The following is a 23,103-nucleotide window of genomic DNA, read 5'->3' on the forward strand; positions in this document are numbered from 1 at the left end:
ATGAGCATTTAGTTGTTATCCTTCCAATCCACTAGAGAAAATACGCACATTTAACTGTTCTTCTATTGTTGGATGTTCTGGTTGTTGCAGTTTTTTTGCTACTATAAGTAAATGCTATAATAATCATTTTTAACAAGGTTGAAAAGGCAGAAATTCACTGTATTTTAATCATAAAAAGAAATCCAATGAAATACATGAAATCAAGAATTAATGCATGAGGACAAGCAAATTATGATCCCATTTTCTAAACAGAGAAAAAGAGAACCTTTCGTTATGGATACAGAGTTGGTACACATCTAACAATACATGGACAGAGAAAAGCAAGGAGGGACTCAGGAAAACACATTGATCATCTCAAGAAAGAGGCACTGGAAAAAAAACTTTTTCCTCACACTTACACCACACCCCTTTCTAATCATTTTTTCAACTCCTATATGCCTTTTTCATTCTTTACCTTTTTCTATCTCCACTGCTACTCCTTAATCCAGGCCAACGTCATCATTCACCCAAGTTAAAACAATAGAGGCTTCTTAAGTTTCCCCTGCATTCTTAATGTGTGGCTAGATATAAATTCTTAAAATACAAACCTGAGCATTATACCTCTTATGTTTAACAACTTACAAGGGACCATTAGTATCGATTCAAAGTCTACTAGGTGACCTCCAAGGCAGTGTAAGACCCGGCCCTGGCTTCCCTTAGCAGACCCATTTCTCATCCCACCTCCAGCTTAGTCCAAGCTCCAGCCAGCTCTGAGCCTGCCATACTCTTACTTCATTTGATGTGTTCTCTCTGATTGTACAAGTTTGCAGAGAATTAGTTTTCCTGTGTAACATTTCTTTTTGATTCACAGCTGCATTAGATGTTCCTGTTACAGCATGCTCTCACAGTTATCTGTTGAGTGCACAACCACAGTATGATCACAATAGTGTATCTGCTTGCTGACATATCTCTCTTAAGGTCTACACTATATGGCTATCTTACTGATTTTTGTAGAATAATACATGGGTCAGAGTACACAGTCCATAAATACTATTAAGCAAGCAACTCAGTGAACTTTATACTGACTCACTGACGTGTGAAAAGTGTGAAAAAGTCTAAGTTCCTGTATTTGCATCACTAGTGAGCTAATTCAGCAAGTACCACAATTACAATAAAATGATTGAATGGGAAAAAAAAATATGAGCCAATTTCTTACTTAATATTTATGTGTTCTCAGCAATACAAAAGTTCAAAACCAGTAATTTAGGATAGTAGTGTCTGAAGGAGAAAAACTGGCAAATTTCACACAAATAAAACTTACTCCCTCTTAAGTTTTATAACTTATTAAGCTGTCAGGTCATTAAATGTAAGGTATAAAGTGAATTTCTGATATGGTTTTAAAGTTTTGTTTATTAAACACCTACATTTAAATGTATCAATAGTTTATCTGTAAAATTAAAATGACCATATTATGAAAATAAGAATACTGACATTATATTTTCTGAAGCTCAACTTTTTTGTTTTGTTTTGTTTTTTGGTACTGGGGATCAACCTTGGGTCCTTCTGCTTGCAACGCAGGTGGTAGAACCACTGAGCTAAATCCCCGGCCCTGAAACTCAACTTTTATGATTATAACCACAAAACTTTTGGCCAGCGAGTAATATAATTAAATATAAGAAATTATTTTAATTTTAAAATGTCAAACTGTAGTTGACTCAATTTCTCACAAGAGCAATGTCTGATTGGAAGGACTAACACTTACCCACATTTGTCTGAAGCTTAAGAAACTAAATGCAGATCATTTCATTTGTCTTTACTATCTTTTTAAACTACTCACCATTTCCTTTATTTTGGCTACATGAAAATATATACAGATGACCAATGAAATTAATTTGATGATATTAAATGTAGCATTAAAATATTACTAGAATCAGATTTATATATAAGTCACATGTATAATTTCTTTCTAAATCAGCATTTATTTTCAATATAATCAAGAACCATTCTCACTAATGAGAAAGTGAATGCCTAAATGAGCATGAATGGAAAAGCTGTACAAATTTCAGTTAACAAGGATAGGACCTCACCCTTTGTTTTCTTGCATGATTTCTTCTTTTAAAAAATAAAATGAGTTTTTTCCTCATCACCTGGTTTCTAGAAGAGAAAAATATGGTTGCATGACATTAAGAAAAAGCATAATTTAATGATTCATTCACTTTTTTTTTTTTCCAGAGACACTGGAAAACAGGCAAAGATCACTTAAGAATTTATGATGTAATGAAAATTAATAATAATTTTTTCACCCTGCAAAATAAGACTTTATATTTTTTATGGTAATTAGAGCTGACTAAAATTCCTCACATTCTACAAGAAGATGATATGACAGTTAATGTTTAATTAATACATTCAATTATAGGGCATATATTATTTTCAAATTATAATTACACAGACACTGATTCTTGTTAAGAAGTCTGGTGATATCAACATCTTTGTATACTCTTACAGGAAGGGAGGCAGAAGAGAAAGAAAAGCTTTTCTAGGTACCTCCTTACTTGAAGTTAGGGGCTGACCTCCCTCCTATAAGAAGAACATACATCAACATATTTAGAGAGGTGACTTCTGCTTTACACAGAAGACTTTCTTCTATCACAGGAATGACACAATCTATTCTAAGAAGTAATGGAGGGAAATGTGACAAGACAGGAAGATTTCTCCTATATCTTAATGCAACAGTTTCACTTTTTAAATTGGAAGCATTGCGACCTTCAAAAACAATGACATGCAGGTTCAAATATAAATATTTATACCCCACCTACTTCCAGAAAGGGTTTCAAGCAGATTATTCAAATACAAATACAAAGCCAAGGCAAGTAGAAGTAATTTTTTGGATTATCTGCCACTCGGGACTAACAGTACACTGGCTCCACTCAAATAAGCATGGACAATCAGGAGCTGGCTATATGAAAAAGTAGCCAAGAGATGAAAAGAATTATTAAAAGGTACATTTGCTATTTCATACAGCGCAAATGACGATGATGAAAGAATAGCTACTGAACGATTTATATGGATGCATGCAGCTGAGTATTTTCAAGAGGCGGCATACAGTGGGCACATTACCATATATTCAATTTGCTCTAATTGTAATTAGGTACTACTCAAAAGCAAATGACAAACAATAAATACAATTTTAAGTGCTTCCTGAGAATTTAAATGAAGTCAGCCAGTCAGTAACTCATCTCAGGACACTGTGATAAGCAATAAATAGGCAATGTGAATAATTTGAAATAAAACAAAGATAGAACTGCTCTCCAGCTTACATTGAGAAGACAAAACACAAACATAAACTGAAGCTTTGTAGGAAGTCATTAAAAGTACCCAACTAGATTTTATCTGTTATTCTCCATTTTTAAAATGTTAAAATAGATAAACATTTCCAAAACAAAGATATAGTTTATATGAATTATACCTAATCTACTTCTAAGGATTGTCAAGACCACAGCAGCATCTCATAGAAAAGCCTTAATTATATGACTTTTACTATTTACTTAACAAAAGTTAAAATTATTAAAATTTAATGGTTTTCATGCATACTACCATGCAAATTATATTTGCCACCAATTCTGCAAAGTAGTTAAATTGCACACACTCAGAAATAAAAAAAAAGTAAAAATATGTACAAGAAGCAATGTGTTCATTAATAACTGTACTTGTAATTATAATGTTCTGGTTATACTTAACAAAACATATAACGTAAAAAAATCACATTTTTGTCACAAAGAATAAGTCACCTAAAATGCTCTTAAAGTATAAAGAAAAAAGGATTATCTATCTAGCTTCCTCTCTTACTTCAATCAGATCAAGAAATTAGATATTCTTGTCACTTATTTTCTTATTCCAAGATCTGTATCCATAAAAGCCTGGTACTAGGAAGAGCAAGGCTAAGCAAACTACATTCTGGAGCTGCCTCCTCACCCACATGAGGTGACTGAGCACTTCCAAGGCACCAGGACATTAAATGGCAGAAGGATCTACAAATACCGTCATTAGCAAGAGTCATGGAAGGGATTTCCCTAGAATAGGATTTTGAATAATGACAAAATGATCCGTGGCACTTCTACTTTGCAATGGCAGATGTGGCTTGGTAGGGGACGGTGTCATCACTAGTCTTAAATGAAAAAGCTTCATTATCTTACTTCATCATGCGCCTTGCAGGTACTCCACTGAAAAAAAGACAAAACAGGAGGCAAAAAATTCAAGCCTCAAGGTAAGCCATTTCAATCTTAAGTATCCACCTTTTTTTTTACTAGCAGATTATAAAACCAGCTAGTTTTATGCAATAATTTATTTCTTTTTTTTTTTTGCCTCGGAAACTCAAAGCTGTTACCCCAACCCCCAAGAAGCCAGTGGAAGATAACATATAGTAAAACAACAGCAAATTACACAAATCTAAAACACACCTATACTATGTTATAATGTCAACAGATAAGATAAAAATGATCTTTTTATAGAATATATGGTTTTTAACTGAAGAACTCCAAAGATGATAAACACTTACGTCTTGATGTTCTCATGGTACACCTTGGTATCTGATGGCTGGTTATATAGTGGCTATAAAATAAATCAAACATTTATGTATAAAATCTACATGTCTAGGAAGGGACAAAGAAACTATTTTAAAGTAAGCCTAGAGTTAGTTTATACTGCAGTATGCCCTCCAAAAGCTCCTGACTTCTAGATTCCCTAAATAACCTCATCTCTTAAAAACATCATTCTTGTTTAAAAAAAAAAGCTTATAAACACACTATATTCTATGATAAATGTCTATTTATATATTTTTAATTTCAAAAACAATGGAAGGTTAAGCACTGCCATTATACTAACAATATGATTCAAAGAGCTTCTATTTCTTTTTCTTTTTGTGGTATTGGGGATTGAACCTAGGGCCTTCACACTGATCTACAACCCCGGTTCTTTTTTTTTTTTTTTTTTTTGAGACAAGGTCTTGTTAGGTTGCTAAATTGCTCAGGCTGGCCTCCAACTTGTGATTCTTCAGCAGATTCTTCCCAGACTGTTGGGATTACAGGCACGTGCCACCACACCTGGCTGAGTTTTCTATGTTCTTAATTCTTAATTCTTCTACCTTGAGTGACAAATGGCTACTCAGGTAAAAACATGCTCAAGATGATGCTTCTGCAAAGGTAACCAAATTCATTCATCATTATTTAAAACTTTCTGCCCATCTACATATATCCGTCTCATCCTAAACCATATCCCATTTTATTGTAAGAAAAGTAACTACAAAAAAAGCATTGGAAATGAAAAAAAGAAATTTCTTACTTACCAGTTCAACTTTTGGGCCAAGACCTTCAAAAATTTTATGGGCTTCTTCTGCTTTTTTCTAGAGATAAAGACATCATTGTATAGTATAATTAAAAATTATATTACTTAAGAGTAAAATCACTACCTAAAGATATTTACCTAAAACTAGCCTAGAGCCAATCTTAGCCTTATTTTCAAGTACTCTTTATATATGACTGGATGAAATATTCTAATTTTATTTTCTTATCTTTATTCACCAAATTTAGTTAAAGGTTAACACCTACAGTGAAAGCAATAGCTAAAGAATTGGCAAGTTCTCAAATGTAAACTTATTAAGAAACTAGAGGGGGAACACTCACTATTAGAAACAAATCCTCTGAACATTCTAAATAACTTTAATTAATGCTTTCTTTAACAGAAATTTTAAAACATCAAATACCATAAAGTGGCCAGTCTTTACTGCAGTATACCAAAGTGATCTCTTTGAAGAAAACCATAAAATGAGTTTGTTTCCAGTTACAAAGAAAACTTAGTAACACCTGAACAACAAAGGAAATAGCTATTTTGAGTACTCAGAAGGAAGTAAATATTAAATTATATATTTAACTTGCCATTTTCAAAAGTAAAATACATAGACCAGTGGCAGCAAACCCAGGCACATATATCACATGAGGCTGTTTTGTCACTGAAAGCTCTAAAGGTTGGCCATGACTGATCTAGACCAAAGTTCTATCTAACACAAATCTCTGTTGTAAAGAACAAAAGAATCGATCTATAGTCTGGCAGAAAAATTCCTACTTAAAATTCTCCATATTATAATCTTTATTTGAAGTCTACAGATAAAAGTTAATTTTTCAAATATATGCTGAGTATTTTCTATTTGCCAGGAACCTTTATAAACACTAAGAAAACCCCTCCCACCATAGGAGAGTAAGGAGTCTTAAAATACTTCATAGAACAAGGGAGTGATGGGAAGGGGTGTGAGTGAAAATAACGAAAGTATTTTACACACATAACCAACTTGCACTAATAAAAAGATATGAAACAAAAAAGTCCTCATGGACGCAATATTTGAGCTATAACTTGAAATGCTCCATAGACTGAAAAGATAAAGCACTGGATCACCCAAAAGGAGGAGCAACACAGTGGAGGTAAAGGAAACATTTTCAAGAGAACATTCAAAATCTGTTCTGGTAGGGTATCGTGAGGAAAAGAGTTTCAGGGTAAGGGCCAGGTATACAGAATGTAAACACTGGTACAAGGTTTGGATTATTCCTTAGAAAGAAGAAAACTATGAAAAGGTCTTGTTTTGAGAATTACATGATGAGGTGAAATGGGTTAGAAAGAAAATTTTTTTTTTTTTGGTACCAGGGATCGAACTCTGGTCCTTGAGCTTGTGAGGCAGGCGGCAGAACCACTGAGCTAAATCCCGGGCCCCAGAAAGAAAATTTTAAAACTAAAGGAAAGAGACTCATTAACTGTGAGACGAGATAGGACTGATGTTCTCTAAGGACTAACTAAACATAAACAAGAGACAAAGGGACTAGCCTGGGTGACTGGAGGCTGCTGGCACCAAGCATATGCTATCAATTCCTCCTTTTCTTCTGGTTGTCATATTCTCTTGCAAATCACCAAATCAAAATACAAACAAGACATTTTTGAAACTACATTCCAACAACCACTTTTCTATATGTATTATTATTCTGAGATCAGAGCACTTTTATTTTTGGAACCTTCAACTGAGAAGGAAAATAGCAAAAGCAAACTGTTAAAAATAGTCCATGAAAATAGTATGTTTAGAGCCTAAACAAACTCTGAAGTTTAAATATGATGGAAGTTAACTTTTGTCCCAGGAAGCCAATTTTAAAATTAAGTCTCTTTAAGGGAGAAAGAGACTTAGTGTCTTACTCCCACTAACTTTCTAAATAAAAGAATGACTTCTCATACGTAATAATGGTAGCTATGTCTTAAGCCGTATGTCTTAAGTTAATTCTGCTATACAAGGAATAAAGGAGAGAGATATTCTCATCATTATCCCATCACTCCTTGCCTATGGTGTCAAAACAGATAAGGTTATTAATTTTTAAAAGCTACAGAGATCCAGGCATGGTGGGTACATGTCTGTAATCCCAGCACTCTCGGAGGTTTAGGCAGGAGGATCAGAAGTATGAGGCCGGCCTAGGAGACTTACAGAGACTGTCTCAAAATTAATAGGAGTTCAATCCCCAATACTAGAAAAAATAACAACAAAAATTACAAAGGCAGTGGAGGCCTTACAAAAGGCAGCACAGTAAGGTAAGAAGAGTACTAGAGTGAACAGTGAGAAAGCCTATGTTCTAGGCCCAGCAGAGCTCTCCTGTTTTCCCTCCAGGAGCCCCTGCTATGATTCTAGAACTGCAGAAGTACAACTGCAGCAAACTACTACCAGCAGAGTATATTAATAAAAGCATGTGAAAGAAAAGATGATTTCTATAGTAAAAATGGTCTTCAATATTAGAAGATAGTCTAATATGAAGATTTTACACTTGGATTTCTTTTCTTCAAAGAATAAAGACCAAACAAAAATGAAAGTGCTAAAACAAAAAGAAGAGGGCTGAAACGAGTGTTTTAAGTTTTGTCGAAGGGCATTAAGAAGCATTTACTATGCTATCTAATGAAGGCATCTATATAATTAAACACAAGTAAAATTCTCTAACAGGTCAAGAGCTTTTTAGTCCTAATACCCCAATAAAGTAACCACAAAATTAATGAATATTGGGATTGGTTTTGTTTTATTTTGTTTTGTTTCTGTTTGGGTTTGCTTTTCTGAGACAGGGTCTCACTATGTAATTCACGCTGACCTTGAATTCACTATGTAGCCCAGGCTGGCCTCAAACTAACAGCAATCCTCCTGCCTTAGCCTCCCAAGTGCTGGGATTACAGGCATGCGCCACCATGCCCAGCAGAACTTTTTAAACCCACAAGACAAGGCTCATTTTAAAACTCATTCAAAAATATAAAAAATTTTAAAACTAAAAAAAATACAAAACGAAAAAACCTCATTCAATAAATATCCAATTTATTTGAAAATTAACTCATACTTTAAAAAGTCAGCATTTTATATAAAAAAACTTACTAAATTCCACTGTTATCAGCTCTAATCCCAATTTACTTTACCTCTGAGGTCACAAGCGCCCAAGAATCCATCAGCCCATAAAAGTGTCTTGTAATTTTAAGCAGTTTTTCTTAAAAATCTAGAGATTTCACATAAAACCCCTTAATTTTTGGCTTCTATTAAATAAGGGGTAACTGTCTACACTAGGCCACATTCCCCCTTTATGAATGGCATAAGGTAGTACTTGTCACCTGCTTCCCTACAGCCCTCCACTTGCACTGGAATTTATATGGATTGTTCTGGCTATTCAACAAACTGGACCCGCTCTGATCCCGCCCAGGAAATAATATTAATGTGACCATTTTTCTCTGCCCCTGATACATGTGTATTATACATGTGATGACTCTAGATTCTCTACTTTTATACATAACATACAGACATGTAATATATACATGTACATCTGAGTCCAAGTGCATTCCTATTATGTTAAATTACTAATTCACAGTTGCTTTCTTTTTTTCTTTCATTTTCCTCTTCAGTGCTGGGGAACCCACAGCCCTGCACATACTAGGGAAGTTCTCTATCATAGAGCTACACCCTAGACAAGTTACTTTTTAAAGGCCAATTTCCTTTAAGATCCAGCTATTAGAATATTAAAAGCTATCTGTGCAAAACAAATTGATGTCAACTCACTACAATGTAAATAAAATGAAAACAACAATCCCAACTCTTATTCTAACCATCAGTTGAAAAGTCTGTCTTCTCACACAGTATGTAAAACCTATTAACACATTTTGGATTGAAGACTTCTGGAAGCCCGTTGTTTAAGCAACTCTGATGGATTTTTTTTTTTTAATATTTAGGTGAACTAAGTTTCTCTTCCAGCTAGTATCTGGGCCAGGTTTTGGCCAAAAACTAACTTTGTCATTACAAAAATAATACATAAAACTGAGGTCTGGTTTTCCTGAATCTATGAATATTTTAAGAATATGAAAGAAATTAATAAAAATAAAAACTCAAGCTGGGCATGGTGGCACATGCCTATAATCCCAACACTCAGGAGGCTGAAGCAATAGTACTGCTGCAAGTTTGAGGCCAGGCTGGTCTACACAGTGAGTTCAAGGCCAGCCCAAACTACATAGCAACATCCTGTCTTAAAAAAAAAAAAAAAAAAAAACAAAGCCTATCTAGAGGTCAAAGTCTATCTTGAACTTATAAATTTATATAGCTAAAGTTCAACCATGGGCCGGGGATTTAGCTCAGTGGCTCCGCCGCCTGCCTCACAAGCTCAAGGTCCTGAGTTCGATCTCCAGTACAAAAAAAAAAAAAAAAGGTGAACCATGGCCTATCTCTCAACTCTGAAACTAACAAGAGTTCATTTCCACTTCCAATAACCCGTCTGTACTGATATGTTGTCAGGATTTGGTATTAAATGTTCCTTAAGAAATAAAAATCTAGGGCCGAGGGTTTAGCCCAGTGGTGCTGCTGCCTGCCTCGCAAGCGCAAGGTCCCAAGTTCAATCCTGATACCAAAAAAAAAAGGAAAGAAATAAAAACCCACTGAATGGCTGATTTGTATGAAGTGCCACCTAATTTCTTCTCAATATTTATTAAAGAGAGAGACTGAGCTGAAAAAAGTTCTACTTGTTAAACATTTACATAATACAAAATGTAAAACAGAAATCAGATTTTAATATAAATATAATTACAACAGAACATATTTGGGAACTACAAAAGGCAAAGTCAGGTGAGTTTAAAGGTCTGTGCTGTCAGAGAAGGCATAAGCTTACCCGATTCTCATCATAAATAATTTGGACAATACTGCGGTGTTTCTGCTCCACAGGAGGAGGGGACACAGGCTTCTCAGGCTCAGGAGGTTTAGCTGCTTCTTCTTCAAGCTGTTGCTAAGAGATCCAGAAAGGAAGAGTCAGACACCTGCTGCACGTCACCCCACCAGAAATTAATCGCCAGAGATAACACAAGCGAAATGCTTAACAATTCTGTAGGAAAACCATTTAATCTACAAGGGACTCATAAACCCAAGGGCTCAAAGAAAAACAATCAGACTTAATACCTAAACAACACAAATCGCTCTAAGACAGACAGATACAAAACTAAAGGGAGATATCCACATTTTACTTGATAAATTTAAAGTAAAACATTAAGAAAAATAAAACTTAATGAAGGTACCAAATATACCTCCATCACAATGACCTCTGGAAAAACACTACTGTACATAGTATATATAAAGATCTGGTGGAAACAACACAGTAGACTAGAGCTTGAGGGTTAACTCTTAACTCAGTACAACACCATGGCACCCCAACCCCCAATTTATCTTCTGGTGTTCCAGTCAAGAAGCACTGGACTCCTCCTGTATGCAACTGCTTATCTGTACCGAGCCTCAGGGTCACCCTTTACAGGTGATGTGAGTCTAGAACCCTTTCTGGGTCCTTACCTCAATCCTAAACAAGAATCTACCACTCATATGTAAAGTAGGGAAAACAATACTTACCTATCAAATAGTTTTTGAAAGAACTAAAAGACATACAAAGTGCATTATAACTACAAATGTTCAGTAAATATCACCTCTTACTATTAGTGATGTAGGCAGGAACTTGTTTGCTTTGCCCACTGCTTTTTTTTGGTACCGGGAATCGAATTCGGGACTTTGCGCTTGCAAGGCAGGTGGCAGAACCCCTGAGCTAAATCCCCAGCCCTGCCCACTACTTTTTTTCATTACCTAACCAATGCCTAGAACCTAGTAAATGCTCAACGATTAGCCATATGAATAAATATGGGCTAACTCCGCATAAGAAGATAAACAGAACATCAGGTAAAACTAAGTGAAGTCTAGTACAAGGTCTAAAGGAAAAAAGTTATCTGTACTACCAAGTAGCAGTGACAGTCAAAGCTCTTACTCTTGTTAAGTCAGACCATGCTCAAACGAAAAGATGAAAATATGCCAAGAGAGTACTTTGGAAGAACATTTCCATTTTGGATCTGCAAGTCTCTTATTTGGATCTCGCAGTCTCTATCTTAAGATCTTTGAAATCCTGGGATCATTTTTATGGGAATGGGTTCTTCAATGATGCCCTTTTTTTCTCGTTTAGAGGGCCTCCTTTGAGAATCCCCACTGAAGAATAAACAATCTTCAAAAAAATCACATGTCATTCTTAACTACTACCTACACAGTTCTAGGATTAAATCGTAACTGTATGGTTAAAACCAAATTAGCAAATTAACACACAAACAAAATCCTTCCTTAAGTATTTGTTCTTTTATTTTAACTATATTCATTTTCCCAAATTTTAAAAGTAAATTTAATTGGAATGTTTATTGAAATTGTATGAAATATGGTTTAACATACCATGATAAACCACTGTTAATTTGTTTCTATCCAGCTATGATATGCTTCTTTATTTACTCTAACTGCCTTTTATATATATTCCTCAATATAATTTGGTTTCTGTACATCTCATAATGCCCATACAATACATATTATTGCTAATTATTATACCACATCTCATACTGGTCACATATTTTATTATCTCTAATTATGTTATCAAATATTTACTATGTACACATAATGCAATATATTGAGAAATTTAGTAAAATCAGACCCACAAAGACATAACAGAATTGTCAAAAACATTGATTAAAACAGAATATAAAAAAAAAAATGACAGGGGGTTCAGTGGTTCAGTGGTTCAGTGGTTCTGCCACTTGCCTCAAAAGTGCAAGGACCTGGGTTCAATCCCCAGTACCAAAAAAATGACTGGGCAGATTTGAAAAGGAGCCAAACAGAAATCAAGAAACATATTATTAAAACTGAACATAGACTTGACAGCAGATTAAACTCACAAGAGAAATGTAAACTGGGAATGAAGTTCAAAGAAGTGAAAAATAGAAAAGTATAAAATCATAATGTTAAGTAAAATAAATCAGCCACACAAACTTAACTATCACATGGTTTCTCTTATATGAGAAACCCAAAGTATAAATAAAGAGCAAAATAAAAGCTACATGATAGCAAACAGAAAGATAGATCTTTTACAATTGGGCAGAAGACCAAAACATGGAGGGAGAGGGAGAGAGGGGAAGGGAAGAGAACCTAAAAAAGAATTCAGATGCATTATGTACGTGTACCAACTCCCCACAATGAATATAATCATTATGTACTGCAAATATGTACTAATAAAAATAATTTTTAAAAAGAGAAACAAGAGACAAAGAAGACAAGAATGATTAGATTTTATATCTCAAGGGTTTTGTTTAAAGGTGGGAGGGGGCTGAGTGGGAAGGGGGAATAGCTCAATGAGATAGTAAGTACTTCTGGATTCAATTCCCCAGCATGGAGCGGGGCCTTGGAATTGATGAAAACTTAACCCTCACACTTAGGAAGCTCAACAAACTCATGCTGGATAGATTTTAACACAAAAACCCACACCCAAATGCATCAGTCAAAATAACAATCCCAAAGAAAAAGAAGATATTGGAACCAGCCAGAGAGAAAATTCAGATTATCCACAAAAGAGTAAAAATTAAGACTAATGGAAACCAGCTGGGAGGCTGAGGTAGAAGGATCACAAGTTTGAGCCAGATATGGACAACAACAGCAAAATCCTGCCTCGAAATAAAAACTTTAAAGAAGAGGACGAGGGAGTGTTGGGAATATAGCTCAGTGCAAAAGTCTTGGGTTCAATCCTCAGTACTGAAAAGGCAGGGGGTGGGGCGCAAGAGGAGAAGACAATGTACTAAAATGAAATAACCACATACCAAATAAAAATACCTCTCAATTATCAGGCTTAAGACAGTATTTAAGTCATAAAAACCAAGCAAATACTACTTTTGTCAACTCTCCGACCTTCACTAAAAGAAATTCTAAAGAATATTCTCTACTCAGAAATGTGTTTCCCCAGATTGAAGATCTGAGCTAAAAGAAGAAATGATGCACAAATAAGATGACAAATACATGGGTAAACCTAAAGAATCACTGACTACATACACAATATAACAATGTAACTAACAGTTTATAAAAACAAGTGTGAAGTGAAATACATAACAACGTCACCATAAGAGCTGGGAAGAGAAACAAAGTAAAAGGCATTACTACAGAAACAGAATATTTATAAAAAATGATGGTCATAATACGCAAAAAGTCTTAATTTTTTTTTTTTTTGGTACTGGGGATGGAACTCAGGATCTTGCACTTGCTAGGCAGGCACGGCACCACTGAGCTACATCCCTGGCACAAAAAGTCTTGATTTTAACCAAAATTTTCAAAACTATACAAACATTATATTTTCTGGCCACAACAACATAGGAATCTAGCCACAAAAATAACCGAAGTAATTAAACACATAGAAATTTTTCAAAATACCATTAATATTGTGTGATTAAAAAAAGAAATCATAATAAACAACAGAAAGTTTGCCGAGGATTTAGCTCAGTGGTTCCACCGCCTGCCTCACAAGCTCAAAGACCCAAGTTCGATCCCTGGTACAAAAAAAAAAGAAAGTTGTACAAATGAAAAGGTGTTGCATGTGCCTAGAGTATAAAGAAAGAGGGAAAGGGTGAAAAACTACAAAATTAATGTGTTCGGCATTCGATTTAAAATGTTATAAACCAGGTATGGTGAAGCACACCTGTAATGCCAGCACTCAGGAGGCAGAAGCAAGGACTGTTGTGAGTTCAAGTCCCACCTGGGCTACAAAGTAAGTTCAAGGCCAGCCTGCACTACAAAGTGAGACCCTGTCTCAAAAAACAAAAACAAAACAAGACAGAAAGATGTTATAAAAGAGCAGAATAAAACCAAAGAAAAGAAATAGCAAAAACTTATTAGAGGGTACAATTACATTCCCAAAAATGAAGGCAGAAAAGAACTTATTGACAGTCCACTTGTTTAGCATGTGTGAGGTCCTGTGTTCAATTCCAAGCACCAAAAAATAAAAAAGGGACCCTATCTGAAAGTAAAAAATAAAAATTTTTAAAAGGCTGAAGATATAGCTCAGTTTGATGGCCCTGGGTTCAATCTCCAGTGCCACCAAAAAAAACCCCCCAAAAAACACCTATATCACTAGTTAAAAATCCAGATTCTCAAAAAAAATGAAAAAAGAAAAAATGCCCACTAGGCCCAACTGATTTTACCAGTGCTTAAATTCTGCCAATCCTGGGCTGGGGATTTAGCTCAGTGGTTCTGCCACCTGCCCCGTAAGTACAAGGACCCGAGTTCGATCTCCAGTACCAAAAAAAAATTCTGCCAATCTTAAACCCTCTCAGGATTTAGAAATAGTACAAGAGTATAACACTAAGACTACCTGTTACCAAAACCACATAAGAACAGTACAAGAAATTATTATAAACTGATCTCCCTCATAAATATAAAAAAGACCCTAAAACACATATTGTTAAAGTAAATCCAGCAGTTTATAAAACCTAGATATTGTATCAAAACTAAGGTAGGTTAAACCCAGCAATGCACAGATGATTTAAAAGTAGAACAAGTAAGGTAGTTCATTTTAAGAGACTTAAAGGAGAAAGCATGTATGATCAGCAAAGTATGTTAAAAACAAAAAACATTTGCCAGGCCTACTGGCACAGGCCTGTAATCCCACTACTCAGGAGGCTGAGGCAGAAGGAACGCCACGAGTTTGAGGCCAGCCTGTACTATGTAGTGAGTTCAAGACCCACCCGGACCTTTGAGACCCTGTCTCTAAATAAATAAATAAACAAATAAATAAAATTTGATAAAATTCAACATTCCTTCATGATTAACATCTTTAAAACATTAACAATAGATGGTTGAGGGCCGGAGATTTAGCTCAGCGGTGCTGCCTCCTGCCTCACAAGTCCAAGGTTCTGAGTTTGATCCCCAGTACCCAAAAAAAAAGAATTGATGGTGGGGCCAGGGATTTAGCTCAGTGGTGCCACAACTGCCTGCCAAGTGCAAGGTCCTGAGTTTGATTCCTAGTACCAAAAAAAAAAAAAGAATACATAGAAACTTCCCAACTTGATGACACATGTCTACAAAATGTCTACAAAACTTATAGTATGATTAGTGGTTAAATGTAAAAGACATTCCTATAAAGAGAAGAAACAATAATGACCACTTTCAGTATTTTATTCGTCTTAACCACAGCAATAAGACAATAGAAACATAAATCAATGGAATAAAAACTAGAAATGAAATTCTCATCTTTTTAAACTGTTGATATGACCATTACACAGAAAGCCCCAAAGAATCTACAAATAAACCACTAGCATTAAAACAATAATTTAAGGATATGGCTGGTCAATATAAAAAACTTAAGTGCAACAGTTAGAAAAATGTCATTTTTAGAAACTTATTTTGAATGGAGCATAAAAAATATAAAGTACCTAAGGTTGAATCTAACACATAGCATATAAAATATTTATGGACAAAAGTCAGAACATGAAACACCTCTAAAGAAATGGACAGCCGGGCTTGGTGGCTCACACCTGTAATCCCAGCACTTGGAAGGCTGAGGTAGGAGAATCACTGCAAGTTCGAAGCCAGCCCGGGCTACATAGTGAGTTCAGGGCAAGGCTGAACTACAAAGGGAGACCCTGCCTTAAAAAACAAAAAAACAAGGACAGATATACCATAGTTATACAATGGAAGACACAATATTATAAAGATATTATTCTGCTCAAATTAATCTCTATATTTCATATGATTCCATTTAAAGTTCCAGAAAGATTTTCTGGAGAACCAAACAACATACTAAAAGTTGGATGTAAAATTTTAAAAATGGCTAAAATACGCTTACACTGAGGCTTATCTTATGGATAAGATTATAAATCTCTAGTGATTAGGAGAATCTGCTGTATTTCTGTAACAATATTTCAAAGACAGACCCATAGAAGGAAATCGAAAGCCCAGAAATCAATCCATATGTAGATGAAAACATGAATTATAATGAAGCAAATATTGCAGAACAGTTGGAGAAAGAATAACTTTTCAATTAATTATCAATATAAGAAAAAAGTGAATTTTGAGCACTAACTTCATTTTATTTATTTATTTTTTTTGGTACCGGGGATCAAACTCGGGTCCTTCCGATTGTGAGGCAGTCACCGGAACCACTGAGCTAAATCCCCGGCCCTTGAGCACTAACTTCAGACTGACACAAAAATCAATTTCCAGTGGATTAAAGAATATGAGAACCAAAACTGTGAAACATTTAAGAAGATAATAAACTACCTTATTCATCCAAACCTAAAGAAATTCTGTTCACTTAAAACCAAAATTAGTATCACAGACCCAAATACAAGGGCTCAGGCCATAAAACTTACAGAAGAAAACACAGATATACATCTTTGTGACCTTGGATTAGGCAATGGTTCTTAGAATATGATACCCAAACCACAAGTAATTGAAAGAAAAATAATAAATTAGACATCAAGGGCTGGGGATTTAGCTCAGTGGTTTCGCTGCCTGCTGCACAAGCGTAAGAACCCGAGTTCAATCCCCAGTACCAAAAAAATAAATAAATAAATTAGACATCAATAAAATTAAAAACATCTGTACATCAAAGGAAGTACTACCTTTCACTACCAAGGAAGTGAAAAGACAACAAACAATAATTTCTACAGGCCATTATATGATGATGGTCTAGTATCCAAAATATAAATATAAAACCTCTTAAAATTGAACAATAAAAATACAAATAACCTAATTAAATAACCAAAGGAAATGAATGGACATTTCTCTAAAAAATAAATACAATTGGCCAATAAGCACATGAAAAGACATTAAAACGTCATTAAGGAAAACAACACTAAAGAAATACAAATAAAAACAACAATGAAATATCACTTTACATCCACTAGAATAGCTAAACATACATACACAAAAAGGAAGAAAATACATATTAATAAGGAAAAAGAAAAAGTAGAGCCCTCATTAACTGCTGATGGGAATGTAAAATGGCAGAGCCACTTTGGAAAACAGTTTGGCAGGTCTTCATATATTTAAATAAAGATTTACCTTACTATCTGACCTAGCAATTCCCCTTCTAGGTTTATATAAAAGAAAACATAGAGGGCCGGGGATTTAGCTCAGTGGAGCGGTGCCTGCCTCGCAACCGCAAGGTTCTGAATTTGATCCCCGGTACCAAGAAAAAAAGAAAAGAAAACATAGAAAAGATGTATCTATACAAAAGCTAGTATAAAATGCCTACCAACTGATGAATGGATAAATAAAACATGGTATACTCATGCAATGGAGTATTTAGCCATAAAAGGCTGATGCAAAATAGAACATGGATGAATCCTGAAATAATGCTAAGTAAATGAAACCAAACACAAAAGGTCATATATTAAACTATTTCATCGGAAATGTTTAAAATAGAAAAATCATAGATACAAATAGATGAGTGGTTGGAGATGGGAATTGAAAAAAATGAGGAATAACTACAAATGGATATGGGGTTTCTTTTCGAAGTGGTAAAAATGTTCTGAAGTTAAATGGTGGTGATAACACTAATTGTATGCTTTCAAAATCATGGCATGTGAATTATACCTCAATTTTTAAAAAGTATTCCCAAGAAAAAATAAGAACTAAGATACATCGTGTTTAGGTACAAACATCCAATGATAAATGTAAATGTATTTTATACCTAAAATGTACCCGCAAATATATAAATAAATTAATTTTTTAAAAAAAGTATTCCCAAGAGCCAGGGGCAGTGGTGTATGTTTACAGTCCCAGCTACTTGCAAGCTGACACAAGAGGATCACTTGAGCCCAGGAGTACAAACCCAGTCTGGGGAATATAACATGATCTGTCTCTTAAAAAATAAAAATCCTCCCTCAAAAAAAACTATTGAAAAAAATTAAATGACAAGCCACAGATTAGATGATATCTGATATACACATAACTGACAAGAGACTTTAGGAAATCTTAAAATTAAAAAACAATGAAATAAGAGAATATGGAGAAGGGGATCAAGAGATGGAGGGAGGAAAAAGGGAGTAGAAGAGAAAGGGACCTAAAAAGAAATTAAGATGTGTTAGGTACATGTACCAACTCCCTAGTAAGAATGTAATCATTATGTACCACAAACATGTAGTAATAAAAAAGTTTAAAGTTCGCTTGCCTCGTAAGCGCAAGGTCCTGAGTTCGATCCCCAGTACCGAAAAAATAAAGTTTAAAGTACAAAAAAGAGGTAATATTGCCTGGTGTGGTGGCACACACATGTAATCCCAGCACTCGGGAGACAGAGGCAGGAGGATCACTGTGAGTTCAAGGCTAGCCTGGGCTACACAGTGAGTTCAGGGCCAGCCTGAACGACAAAGCGAGACCCTGTCTCATAAAAGAACCACAGAGAGAGACAATATGGACATAAGACTTGAATGATGTACATAAAAAAAATATAAATCATAAATAGAAATAAACAGCCTCATTCCCAATCAAGAAAATGCAAATTAAAATAGTGGGAACTATTATTTCACATACAAATGAAAAAAAAAACTAAAAATAAGAACAAAAACATACCCAAGTAAAGGCAGGGCTATGTACAAACTGGTAAATATATATGATGACAATGGGAGTATAAAATGTCACTTCCATTTTCACAAATTTGGTACCAAATAGTAAAACCAAAGTGCATACACTCAATGAGTACAGCAGGAGAAATGAATGGATGAAATTATGCAAATTACTAGCAAAAAAGGCAAGTCATGGAATATATTAAGGCATAATTCCTTTTATATAAGGTTCTATATGGAAAATTCAACATTATCTTCTTTATGGAGATAAGCACATATTACAGAATACATGAAGTAGTAAAAAAACCAAGCACTTACTTGTTTCTTTTTCAATTTAAGGATCTGCTGTTCTACTTTTGCAATTTCTCGATCTACACGATCCATACTCTGTATTAACTCCTCCTTTGAAAGCTTTGAGGGTGAAGCATTTTGATCATCTCCACATGGCTGCCCAGAGATTGGAGAAGATGGAGCTTCATGTTTGCCTCCAAATGCTGAATCCTTTAGAGAAGAAAATTAAGACCAACAACTTACTTTTCACTAATAGTCAATGTCAGAGTCAAAACTGTCTTAACAGCCAGATATGGGGGTGCACACCTGTAATCCCAGCACTCTGGAGGCTGAGTTGCCATGAGTTGAGTTCAAGGCCAGCCTGAACTACCTACTGAGACCCTATCTCAAAAAAAACAAAAACAACAACTGTCTTAATGAACGAGTAAACTTTAAAACATAGCAGAGTCATGTATGCTAAAAGTAGTCTTTTTGTAGTAATTTTCATATTCACATACACATGCAAATAATATACACAAATGTGTATACCACTTTTATAGTTTACGTACTATTCTGAAAACCCAAAAAGCTATTTAGAGTGAGCGTGAGGCAGCCAGGTAGCTGATCAGCTGTTAAGTGCAATAATACATAATGACACTAGAGAATTCTGGAAAATAACAGTGAAATCATGACAAAGGAAGACACTAAATTCTCAGGTATTTTTTGTAGGGACTCTTCAAAAGGTTTGAATGAGTAGGCCAGGAAATAGTGTTACCCTAGTCAGTGGTGGCATGCAGGCCACAGTGGGCTATTTATCATTGAAAGCTCTGGAAGGTTCACCATCACTGCCATAGGTAAAAACCTGTGTGTCTACCCAACTTACTAGCTATGATAAAGCCAAGAATTCCTACCAAAAACTCTTCAGTGACTGGAATCATAGCTCAGCAATAGAGCCCATGCTTTGCATGTATGAGCCCCTGAGTTTGTTCCCCAGCACCCTGCTCCCGCCAAAAAAAAGTTTTCAGACTTTCACAGGATTAAAACTGAAGCACAGCAGTCAGAGAAACTACCTAGGAACTTTCAGTGATAGTGGACCTGCCTTGATAAAGGGAAAAAGGGCAACAAACTCTCACCCTCTACTACATATATAACACCTCTTTAGCAAAAGAAAATCATTTCATTTGACTCCCCCCAAAAAGAGAAAAACCTCATCCCATTCCACCTACAAATCAGCATGGAATGTAACAGAATGAAAATCCTCCATACATCTACTATTCCCAAAATGCACATACTCACACAATTTTCAGTTTGAAGTAAAGATAAAAGTAATATTTTAAAACAGATAAATTTCAGATTAAGGTTCCAATTTTCCTTAGGCTATGAGAAACCTAGAATGAGGATGGTCTGTAGGATTATAAAAAGCTAAAATGTATTAAATAATAACAGAAAAATCAATAGCTCTAAACCAAGAATGAGCCTAGGAGATACATAGATAGGTGTTCCAAAACAAAGTAGAGATTTCAGCTAAAACATAAAAATAAGATTATGGCTATACCCTAAACCCTGTACAACTCCATAAGGAAAGCATTAAAAAAAAAAATTCTAATAAACTGAGTAATACAGTTAAATTCCAGTATCATTTGCATTTAGCATACACTCAATCACTGGCAGAAATCCCTGTACTTCATACATTCATGGTAAGATTTAAATTTTTGAGATAACCTGCTTCCAGAAGAAAACAGAATGTTTCTTCAACATAAAAAGTCCTATTTGGGCTGTAACCATCTTTACCAACATTTAAAAACAAAAAATACAGGGGAAAATGTTTTTATGGTGTCTTTTCAACATTCGTATCTTCATTAACACTGTGAAAGTCACAGCAACTCTTGAACTCACTAAATTCATTACTATTTGCCCCAAATGAAGGCTAAATGCAGAATTTTCAAATTTCAAGGTCATCATATTGCTATAAAGACTCCTTAATTATGAGACAGCTATTAGTATCATTCTCTTTCCATATACTTGTGACCTAATTTGCATTACAGAAACAGTTATAAGAGAAAAGCATTATACTTGGGACCAGCAGATATCAGAAAGGCTCCCCAGGTAATTCTGAGGCATATCCTAAAAACTACTATTACAAAGCAATATATTTCACTGACTTCTTTTCGGTTAAATATTGAAGAAAAGACTCCTTGAGGGCTTCTTTATATGATAGGATCTAGGTATAGAACAGTGATCAAAACAAACATGATCTCTACCTGCAGAGAGTTTACAATCTTGAATTAGTACTACATCCAAACAGCTATTTTGAAGAAAAAAGAATTAGATTCCTCTTCACATCCTCATCAAAACAGAAGACAAGCAAAAGCAAACATAAAAGAGACTTATTAACAAATCACAAGAAGCCTCAAACCAAAAAGATTCACATTTTTTGGGTGGGCTTAAAAAGACCAAGAGCATAAAACATTATTTTTAAAGAAAAAAATTACTAAAATAAAAAATATTATCAAAATAGTAATAACAAATTCAAGAAGCAAATGATGAAATGGGAAAACCTTTGAACACATGAATTCTAACAACTCAATATAAAATCAAAAATCAACAGAAAAATGGGCAACAGATATGAAAAACATACACAAAACAGGAAAGGTAAATAACAAACATGAAAAAACAAAATAAATGCAAGTTTAAAACAATTCATCAAATTAATAAGGCTTGCAAGGATACAAAAGGAGGCACCTTTAAACATGGATGAAAAAGGATTAGTCCTATTCTTTTGTAAGGCAATATGGGAATACTCAAAGCTTTAAAATACGTCAACTCTGAGCTAGGCATGGTGGTACAGCTGTAATCCCACCCTCCTGGAAGAATGAGGCAGGAAGATTGCAAGTATTAGCCTGGACAATCTAGAAACTTAGCCAGACCCTGTCTCAAAATAAAAAAGGGCTGGAGATACAGCTCAGTGCAAAGGTCCTGTGTTCAAAAGGCAATTTTGAGCTGTAATAAATTATAGTAATACAAATTTACTTTAAGGTAATAAATAAGAATGTATGCAAACCTTAGGAGGCTGAGACAGGAAGATATCAACTTGGAGTCCAGACTGGGCAACTCAGTGATTTCGTGAGTTCCTATTTCAAAATTTTTTTTTTTTTTTTAAAAAAGAGCTAGGGATGGGCAGGGGATTTAGCTCAGTGGTTTCCCGCCTGCTGCACAAGCATAAGGACCCAAGTTCAATCCCCAGTACCAAAAAAAAAAAAAAAAAAAAATGCACATAAATAAGGAAGAATTAAAAAAAAAAAATTTTTTTTAATTTTTAAAAATTTAAAAAAAGAACATCAAAATGTTAACAGTGATTTTTGAACCCATTTATGCCAAAGGTTGCAATGTTTTTAATTTTTGCATAAAATTCATATAATACTACCTAGAAAAATTCAAGTAACAAGAATTTGAAAAGAAAAATTATTATGTTCCATTGTTACTTGTCATTCCAAAAATGGAACATTAGGCATAAAAGGATTACGTGGTAAGATTGTAAGCAACTTGTTCCTAAAGGCTTACTACCTAACTTTTTTAAAATAAATGACACACTTATTTTCAAAAAACAGTGTAAAAAAAAAAAAAAGAAAAAGAACAAGGAGTGAGAGGCTGAGGACATAGCTCAGTGGCAGAGCGCTGGCCTTGCACTGGAGGCTCTGTGTTTGGTTCCTTCTCTAGCCAAGACAAAAACAAGGTAGAGAGGGACTGTGAGGACTCCTAAAGGTCAAGGGTCCTGAGTTTTCATTCCAAGTTAAGAGGCATCAGCTAAGGTCACTTCATTTTTTTTTTTAACATCCGGTTTCTTGACTATAAAATAGGAATAGGTCATATCATGCTCCAACATGTCACATTCTAGTACGGTGACTTGTTTTACAGGATTTTGTTTTA

At 34.8% G+C, this 23,103-nt stretch overlaps 1 protein-coding gene across 25 annotated transcripts in view; it reads right to left on the bottom strand.

The window, feature by feature from the left end:
• The window catches only part of Ncor1 (nuclear receptor corepressor 1), a 164,246-nt gene that overhangs the window by 102,578 nt on the left and 38,565 nt on the right, over window positions 1-23,103 (bottom strand). For 14 of the 25 annotated variants that reach the window (XM_087192054.1, XM_087192059.1, XM_087192057.1 and 11 more), the window contains 6 exons: window positions 19,225-19,407; window positions 10,182-10,295; window positions 5,321-5,377; window positions 4,535-4,587; window positions 4,173-4,199; window positions 2,067-2,133 (listed from right to left, as the gene is read on the bottom strand). In XM_087192054.1, coding sequence (XP_087048180.1) covers window positions 2,067-2,133; window positions 4,173-4,199; window positions 4,535-4,587; window positions 5,321-5,377; window positions 10,182-10,295; window positions 19,225-19,407 — 501 coding nt within the window. The remainder of the gene's footprint in view (window positions 1-2,066; window positions 2,134-4,172; window positions 4,200-4,534; window positions 4,588-5,320; window positions 5,378-10,181; window positions 10,296-19,224; window positions 19,408-23,103) is intronic. The other 11 variants (XM_087192061.1, XM_087192066.1, XM_087192065.1 and 8 more) reach the window with 1 other exon arrangement.

Source organism: Heterocephalus glaber, unplaced genomic scaffold, assembly GCF_053883595.1.
Source record: "Heterocephalus glaber isolate CG9 unplaced genomic scaffold, H.glaber_assembly_v1.0 deba00001565, whole genome shotgun sequence".
Lineage (NCBI taxonomy): Eukaryota > Metazoa > Chordata > Mammalia > Rodentia > Bathyergidae > Heterocephalus > Heterocephalus glaber.